This window comes from Argopecten irradians, chromosome 1 (genome assembly GCF_041381155.1).
Source record: "Argopecten irradians isolate NY chromosome 1, Ai_NY, whole genome shotgun sequence".
Taxonomy (NCBI): Eukaryota; Metazoa; Mollusca; class Bivalvia; order Pectinida; family Pectinidae; genus Argopecten; species Argopecten irradians.
This window is the reverse complement of record NC_091134.1, coordinates 47,283,740-47,293,403: the sequence shown is the minus strand read 5'-3', so window position 1 is coordinate 47,293,403 and position 9,664 is coordinate 47,283,740. Positions and strand designations below refer to the sequence as shown.

Genomic DNA, 9,664 nt, shown 5'->3' with positions numbered 1-9,664 from the left:
CAATGTAATGCAAAATAATTTGGAGATGGCAGTCATTGATTATATTTTACAACGAATTTTATCATATTTCACCACAGAAAAACTAATGTATTATAAGATACAAATAATAAATCTCCGGAATATTCATGACCATTCATTCAACTTTATTCAACACAAATACAGAAGATTTGCACACAGTACATTTTAATTCAACACGAGCTCTCAATTTGATTTCCTGCACCTCAAAAACCTTAGTACATTAAATACTAAACGGCGCAGGCCTATGTGCACATGTCCGGTAAGTACTGATGTTTAAGACTGCCCGGGAGTTATGTCGTGAGAGGATCCGTTTGTAGGAGGAACGCCTGCTTGGTGACATCGGTAGTGATAACGTAGTGATAACGGAACTGGATAAAAAAAAAAAAAAAAAGAACGTGTCAAATGAGTGTTATAAAGTAATATAATTATCCCTCTCTGATGTTGGTTATTGTATAATTCATGACCAAATCACATTTTTGATATCTAAAACCATTTCGAGCGCAATTGAAATGGGCCATGACTTGACCCAAAAGCCAAGCACTGTTCAGTTAAGCTGTGATATAAGTGTTTCAATGTTTCCTTTTCGCCTTTCCACATATCTAAAGATTAAATGCAAAGGGTAATGTGATGGTCATGAACAATTATTTTCTTCACTTTATTTGACTTTTCTTCAATCTTATAGAGTAAAGCCTAACAACACCTCTTTATGTAGTCAATTTTTTTTTTTTGTTTTTCAATTTGTTGAAAACGTATATGTTATATTGTGTAAAGTCTTTGGAAGGCGTTCTTTTGTGGTCTCAGGTATAATGACAAATTCGAAAAATCATTATGAAATACAGTTCAAGGTCATTGTCTAGCACCTCATTATACAAGTTAAATTGTAGCATAACTTACATGTATATGATCTACATACTTTGACGACATATTACCTCTTCCGTTTGTGACGATCACTGTGTAACGTCTCCCGAAGGCGTTCATTTGTGGTCTCCGGTAACAGCAGAGTCAGGAATGAAGCTACCAACGCCAGGCCTCCGAAAAGTAACAATGGTAGAGCTTTTCCAAAGACCGCCACTCGGGACGTCTGCAAGGTATAAAACATTACAAATTGCTGTAAGGACCTGGTTTTTCTCCTTATGTAACTCATGTGAATTAAATTTAGTTAAGTCAGTAATTGACTTAAGTTTTTTTCGAGAAATAAGATGATGGATACTACCAAAACGTTTTATGTCGGTATTCAATGAATTCCATTGTTTAGGAACTTGTCTTAATGTTCAAACCTGCAGAATAATTACTCATCATTCAAGTATTTACTCTATCGAATCATGGGGGAGACAAATAAAGGCATCTTTATCATATATTTAAACGAAAGTCGAAAGTCATTGCGACTGCGGGTAAAATAACAAAAGAAGGAATGATATTCAATTGTTTTATGCATATTTTAACTACATGTATTATTTGAAGTGTGCGTTTTGTCTTTTCAAACAGAATGATGTTGAGACAAAAGTGACCCAGAGAAAATATTCCCTAGCCTTAACTATAATGAACCTTACCACTTGTACAATGTACGGTGTCAGAATATAACCAATGTTACTAAATGCACATCCAAAGCCCATCGCCGAGCTGCGGAGAGGTGTGGGGAATAGTTCTGCTGCCCATATATATATCACTGAAAATCCCACCGTAACTCCTAGTTTACCAAGCATGGCCAGTGTGACGGTAACTACATCTATTTAGAATATAAAACACATATGCAAGAAAATACATACAATGTATTTAAAGATGCTCCACCGCTGACAAATATGTTTTTTTTTCAATTAAAAATCAGGAGAAGAATTGGTATTTTTCTTAAATCATAAAACTTACTCTTGCCTTTCACCATAACCGCCATTGAAAGTTTGAGCTTCTAGCTTAACTTCAAGATAACACTATTAAAAATAATGAATTGCATCCCGAAAAAATGCCGTGGCATATGTCCTATATGAAATGAAGTATTAATTGCGCATGAACCAGAAGCAAGATAGATTATTTTATCTGTATATTTGTGCTAATTAGACATAAATATATACATATATATATATATACGATTAAACACCGAATGTTATTCAAATGATGAGTATCATCTTCAAACCACTCACATATATAAGACCCTCTATTTATAACAGGTTCCAATTTATATATTGTAAGAGGATAAACACATATCTAAGCAATAAAGAATATTAAATGACGTGTATCCTTTGTGATGAATAATGACATGCTCTTCATAAGGAAAATGTATGCATCAATTGCAGGAATTTGTAGAAACTGAAATGACATTGATAAGCAACGAACACAGACACGTTAACAAATTTTAATAGGTAGTTTCTATTTACAATTGCAAAATACTCACAGTTAATTCTTAACAACACTTCAACTAAGCCAGTTACAAGAAGGAACACTCCTCCGAAACACATTCCAAGGACGAAAAGCTTCATACGTCCGATTGTGTCCAATAACGGTAAAAGCAAGAAGGTAGCTGGGATTTCAACAAGTCCAGAAATTAGCTGATTCAGGTAAAAATCGCCACTTAGATTTCCAACATTGAAATAGAATCCGTAGTAGGTAAGTGATATCACAAACCTTAATAACAAAGAGATATAGTTTATTGTCATTAAAAATGTGTTACTTCTGTCTATCATTAATAGTACTTTCAAATTGTATATATTTTGTTGTTTACTAAGACACAAGATAAATGTTGAAAAATTAAAACAGGGGCTTACTGATAAATAAGTTTGTAAATAGAATGTAAATGTCACGGAATAAAACGAAGCACATAAACTGTAATGAGACCTGGCTTATTAACAATATTTCGGGTAAAATGAATAATTAGTGATCGAGTGGTTCATAATGAATGTTGTATATATTTGAATATAGATTGCATAGCTCGGAAAAATAACTTAAATTCGAAAATGTCTAATGAAAGTGAAACCAAAATACTAGTATAGGTTTCTTAATTGATATCGATGGTACAAGATGAGGTTTCACCACCAAACAAATCCAAGCTTCTGTCCGTAATCTAAGTTGACAGTGACGATTCATTTCGCTGTGTTGCCGTCTTAGTGATAGTCAACAAACGCATGGTAATTAGGACGACGGCGGGAAACATGATAGGACACGTGTTATGAAAAGTAACATTTAGTTTATTTTAATTAAATTGTTCAGAATGTGATAAGTGTAGCATTAACGGTAAATACGATTGCGACTCTACAAAATTATTACTCTCGTTTTACATTCTCATTTTAAAATCCAAAAGCCTCTTTATGTTTTTGTTATACATGTATTTAAAAACAAATATAAAATTATGTTAATAGATAAAATGAATAGCCTAATGACGATATCGAGTAATTATGATGGAGTATATATTACAACCAGTTAGTACACGCACCTGCTTCAGAGATATACGAGAGTCATTCTCTACTTTTGTATTCAATCCGTATAAATGAGTTTTTAAAGTTGCCATAATGGATTACATAGTTCTGTAACAGCAGTGCATTTTAATTTTGAAAATTGTAACCAATGTTGTGATAATAAACATTGTAGAGCATGGAATAAATCGCAACATGTCCTAAATTATAATATGCTTATTAGCCAGATTTACCTGTATTTTTAAGACAAGCGTATTTACATGTTCTTTTGGTATATATGCATTTTGTCGAAACTGAAAATTATAAGAAAATTATTGATTTATAAATGTAAAAAGTTTGCAGTAAAACAGCGATCGAATCTCTTGAAAAACATTGTATAAGACATTTCCCGGCAGCTTAATGATTGACTTTTTTAAATTTTGCTACATTTCATTGGATAATTCAACTTTCTATGCACGTCCGTCAATACGTCAGACCATCCAAAACTGTCACAAAAGCGATACCTACCAATTTGCCCATATTATCAAGGATCTGAATAGCATAGTCCTCGTAGAAAAAAGATGCCATATTCTGTGTTGACCGACAGATTCGTCCTCCTCATTGGTCAGTTGTTCCAATGTCACAATGTCCTGACGATCATTAGATTTAGCTATTTGTAAGATTATACTCCTGGCCTCCTTCTGTTTACCTTGACTAATCAGCCATCGAGGGAATTCAGGAATCAACCTTATGTGATATCACAGATTTATATAGTTCATATACATAAAACGTATGATTCCAATAGCGCTGAATCACAGTTCATTGACATTATAATTAGTTTTGTTTTCTGTCAGTTAGAGCTACAAATATTATACAGCAAAATAAAACGACAACATCACAATATTCATTAACTGCATACAGCTCTTTAAAGTGAATAGTCGCGCATAGAAACCCAGTCTAAAAGCTCCATTGGTCTTCCAAATTCCATACATATCAAAACGACGGCCAACTATTGCTTATGTTGTCCGGTTTTAACCATGGAAAGGCCCCATGTAAATTTAGCACAGTTCTAAAAATAAATTCTCCCAACTCTTTGAAAGCGATTGCTGCGTGTAAATGTCAACATGGACATAGACAGCCGGGAGGACGTTTTAAGATTCCTATAATATAAATTAATGTCGGTGGAGGTGATTTCGTGTACGCCGTCCCCGATACCGTACCCGATCCCCGTACCAGGATTTATGTTTATTACATATTACTCGACAACAAAACAAGCTACGATAATAATGTTGGTATGGTTAGATTAGGAATTCAATTTTACATCATTGTGTCAAATATCAACGCACAATTTTCTTTATTTTTCTCATAATTGCAAATATTAGTTTTTCAAGAGGTGATTTCTTGTACGCCGCAATCAACCGTGAAATTTCATTAATTTTGGTGCATACTAACTATTTAAAGGCTTTTCATAATATTTGTTGTATTCTCGTAATCAATTATACACATATGATTGAAATTTCAAAGAAATTTTAAAGATTACAGTAGTTACATATGCAAAATCTTGCCTTTATCATATATCATGGCGATGGCGTACAAGCAGTCTCAAGATGTCTTGACATGCAGAGCGATTTTGGTGTGAAATTTAATTTTTCTGTATCATAAGAAATTATACTGGATATTTTTACATATTTTAACCGGCTTTAGCCTTTCTTTCCCAGACTATTTACTTTAAAAGGAATGTAGATCTTTTTGTATTTTTCAAAATACAATGTTGTTTTTATAAGCAAAATGAATGAGAATTTACCACCAATATGTTAAGAATATAACTGCTGGAGCAGAACATGCTATCTGGATATATTTCCAATGACGTAGACCGTAGCCAATTCCTGACATCAGGATCATACCAAAGGAGTAGAAATAATTCATCAACATTCCAGCCCAAAGACGCTTGGTAGGACCCACAAGTTCTAACCCTGTACCAAATAGAAGAAAGCACTAGCATTTCATGTTGGTAAAGTGAATGTGACACAGGTAATTATATTCAGGTGCACTTTTTTATATACAGGGCCCAGTGTGACGAGCATCCCTTAGCTTTATGGAATTCCATAACTTAAAACTCTCCATATGAAAGAAAATACTTGAGTTAAGAAATACCCATTAAGTTAAGAACCTTCCTTAAAATCCGTAATACTTTCCTATGGAGAATTTTATGTTAAGGGATTCTTTAAATTTAAGGTCCAATATACATATTTTATTTGATATGCTTCATAATTAAGTCAAAGAGCAAGAACTATGTTGATTATTACACGTATCCATCCATTCCTATATATGTTGTATTTGTTGAATTTTAACAACAAATTAATGATAATATATCTATTAGTATGAAATTGGATTTCAATAAATCGTCAATAATATGCAGGCACAATTACCCAAAACAAAGACTGGGATGTAAATCCCACTAGCGCTGACTGTCTGAATAAATCTTAGAATCGTGAAGATATATAAATTGGTTGAAAAAGCAGAACACATTCCAGATATCATAACGATAGTCGTACATCCTAAAAATGTTGTTTTTCTTCCGAATCTGAAATAAATAAATTCCATTAATAACATTGAAGATCATTTGTATTCGATGGACTCAAAACGTAGCATTGAAAATGAATTAAATAATCCGAGTCTTACTTAGTAAACAGTAATTAATAAGTTATATTTGACTAAGCTGATATGACCTGTTGTTTCTTATTTCAAATTATGGGTAATACTTATTATTCCTGTTATCTCAGAAATATATATCGAACGCAACAAAATAGAAACAAAACTTCAATAAATTTTTTCCTAACGTTAGTATCTGTGAAATTGCCTTACGTAGACGATCTTCACCGATTCGTTACATATGTTACATACAATCTCATATCAAATAAACTCTTTCGAGGTAATGTTTCAAAAGAGTTTCATGAAAGTGTGTAACGTTAATATTGAGGACAGATCATGTAGTCACAAAACATGTAACAAAAATGGGTAGTTAAATTATCATGTTGAAATATCTGATAAAATCCAGTTCATATACCAGTAATCAACCAGATTTTCCACAGGTAATTATCATGATACATTGTACGTCAAAATGCGATGATATTTTCATATTTATTTGACACTGTTTGTACGATCAAAACACCCTGCAACATGCAACGGAAATGTGAATATATCTAAATGACAACAGATTGAACAACATGATCCTGATAAAAAAGATGAACAATGATAAACCGTAAACTCTTACCGATCTGAAATGGTTCCTTGCAAGAGAGATCCGACAATAGACCCACAATGCATAGCGACCTGCATATACGCTGAGACTGCCGAATCGTCACATACTAGGTTGTGCTTGCAATGAAACGAAACCAAAAAAAAAATTTATTTCTATAATGTATAATATGAATAATTCGTTGTGTCGATTTAAGCATTATTTGCACGGTTGCTATTGAACCCAAAATGTCAAAAGATCATTTACAAATTATTGTTATTTATTGTTCCATCGGCTAACCACGAACGTTTCTACGCACTATTCTTGGAATTATTCAAACCTCCACTGAACCACGAAAGAAAGTACTGTACGATTACTTCAGTATATAACTTGCTCCCACGAGACTGAAACATTTTTTTATTAGCGATAAAAATCCAATGTTCATATGTAGCATATATATACGCACTGCTGAAAAGACACGTACGGATAAAAGGTTAAGTCTCCTTTGTATTACAATCATGATGTATGGTATAGGGAAATGATTTTTTTCGATATATTTTTCCGAAATTTATCAAAACAAGCTCTTATACAAGTAATGGCATGGAGTTGTCTCAACACGGGACATGTCTATCCTGTTTATCATACTCTCTGTAGTTAATTTTCAAATCTTGAAAATGAACTAACGATAGTTTAGGTGAACACTATACGTAACACTTACACGTTGTGAAAATTGTCTATCGTATAACTTTAACTATTTACCGTGTAATCATTTTGTTTCATCTACATTCATGGAAGCCGCCACACATTGCGTCATACATATCTTTTTGCCATATATCGTTTTTAAAATCAAGACACGGTCTGTTTATATTTATATCATTATTAAGCAACAACTTGTTATAGAAACTGCGCTATAAAAAAACAGTCCAAAGTCGAAAGCTAAATGCAACTAACCGGAATCACGATGGATTGGCGATAGCAAATGATAAGCGTCGCAGGTGTTAAACATTAAAGCTGCTAATAAATGTGTCTCAGGTTTTTTTTAATGAGAAACATACCTAGTTATGAGTGACATTAAGCGAATAAAGAAAGGATTCCGCATATAATGTTTACGTATAATGCGGAGAGGTTATATTTATACATGTACTTCAATCGAGAGAGAAAAAAAAATGTTTAGGTTATTAAATATGCTTGTAACCTGTATCCTTGTAGTATTAAATATGCTTGTAACCTGTATCCTTGTAGTATTAAAGATAGGCTATCGATACTAAATTCACTCTTGAGGGGAATCAGTGATGAGTTGGCACATATCGATACAAAACGACAGCTCAAAGCCTTAAACATGTCGATACATATGAAATGTATTTTGTTTTACCTGTGAGCTGGAGTGTACATTAGATAAACACCGATGATTTCGTACATTGAAACACACATCGCAGGAAAACATAGCAAAATATAAACTTTTTTCTGGTAAGGTCCGAACTCCCCAACATCTTCCAAGATGGCGTCGAACTGCATTTTACGATCATATGCACTGAGGAAACGTAACAGTAATGTTAATTGGCATAGATAAAGTTGTATTTTGATATCGAGTGTTGCTGTTTATATATTCAGTGCCAGCCGTTCGTGATGTTAAAACGGTGATATAACCTATAAAATTCCAATTTAATCCATGTAAATTATGTTAGAAACAGTTTCTGCTGCTACTCAATATTCCACATAAACACAGATTGACTATTAGATTGCCTGTTATCGGCATCATTCAATAAGTACGATAAAAATGTTTCTGGAATCAAAAGGCGACACATCACTAATATACCACACTGACATACATATATCATGCAATATTGGATATTTTCTAATCAAGAACGAATATGATACTGATAGGCGACAAAACATATTAATAAAATGTAGTAAAGCGTCATTTATACCAGACAGACCAAAACAAAGTCGACACATGACTAAATGGAACTGTCAACCAACGACTAAATTATAATATCCCGAAAGCAAATATTTCTCTATTTGATATGTCAAATTATACACTTCATATGCTACAACATTAGAACAAGTTTGAACAAAATTGACTTTAAAATTATCCATAGGTATAAAGACAAAGCCTTATAATAACGCAGCTATATGTAAGACTGCTAACTTTAATAGGGATACTTACAATAAACGATGTAATTATACACATACGGATACGGATATGTATTGGAAGGGGAGCGACCATTATTCTTAAAATATTTCATATTTTTTATTTCTGCATTTTGAATATTGAATTTAGAATTATCTCATACTACCGTAATTTGCATGATAGAACTAGAATACTCTTTAGCGTGTCAATAAACATATCATTATCTCTGGAACCCTTCTCAATCGAATACGCACATATAAACCATATGCGTCTGTTTTGGTTTGATAAAAATGTAATAACCTACTCCTACTATATGAACAAGGTGAGACACTCCGATTCTTCAAGCGAGCAGTTGCACAAAGCAATCTGGTTGGTCAATTAATTTAATTAACCAATCAGATTAACTGCTTGCTTGAAAGATCAACTTCCGTTCCATAGTTGATGCATCGTCCGCTACTTGGTGTCCTGTTTTATATTAAAGAAACCGTAACTTCACGACAAAATCTGGCATACATTGCAAAAAGAGGATTCTTAATTAAGGTACGTTGATTAAACGAGCGGATACTCAAAATTTTCGTCAAATTTGGTTTAATTTCAAAGTGAATTGGAGCGTACCCTCAACTTCCGGTTCATGGAGTGTCTTACCTTGTTCATATAGTTGGGGTAGGATATTTTATTTTTCCAAAACCAGATGCAGACGTCTGTGTATAAACGGGGCGTGGTTGGGTTTCCGAAGGTGGGCTGTAGTGTATGTTGTACCTGTGTCATAGTGTGAACTGTGTGATACTTAAATAAAGGAGAGGAGCATATGGTTAACGTTATATTGTATTACATTGCACAGCGGCCGATAGATATTATGAGATCAGAAGAGGAGATAATTACAATTTGGTATATAAC

The 9,664-nt window shown here is 33.2% G+C and overlaps 1 protein-coding gene across 1 annotated transcript; it reads right to left on the bottom strand.

Moving 5' to 3' along the window:
• Positions 1 to 238: 238 nt before the first annotated feature.
• LOC138329271 (organic cation transporter protein-like) lies at positions 239 to 7,810 on the bottom strand. The gene is made up of 8 exons (XM_069276173.1): positions 6,673 to 7,810; positions 5,828 to 5,982; positions 5,203 to 5,371; positions 3,927 to 4,145; positions 2,405 to 2,634; positions 1,569 to 1,744; positions 948 to 1,099; positions 239 to 386 (listed from the first exon to the last, which is right to left on the bottom strand). The coding sequence occupies exons 1-8, from the start codon at positions 6,735 to 6,737 to the stop codon at positions 239 to 241; spliced, it is 1,314 nt and encodes a 437-aa protein (XP_069132274.1). The 5' UTR covers positions 6,738 to 7,810.
• Between the last annotated feature and the right edge of the window lie 1,854 nt (positions 7,811 to 9,664).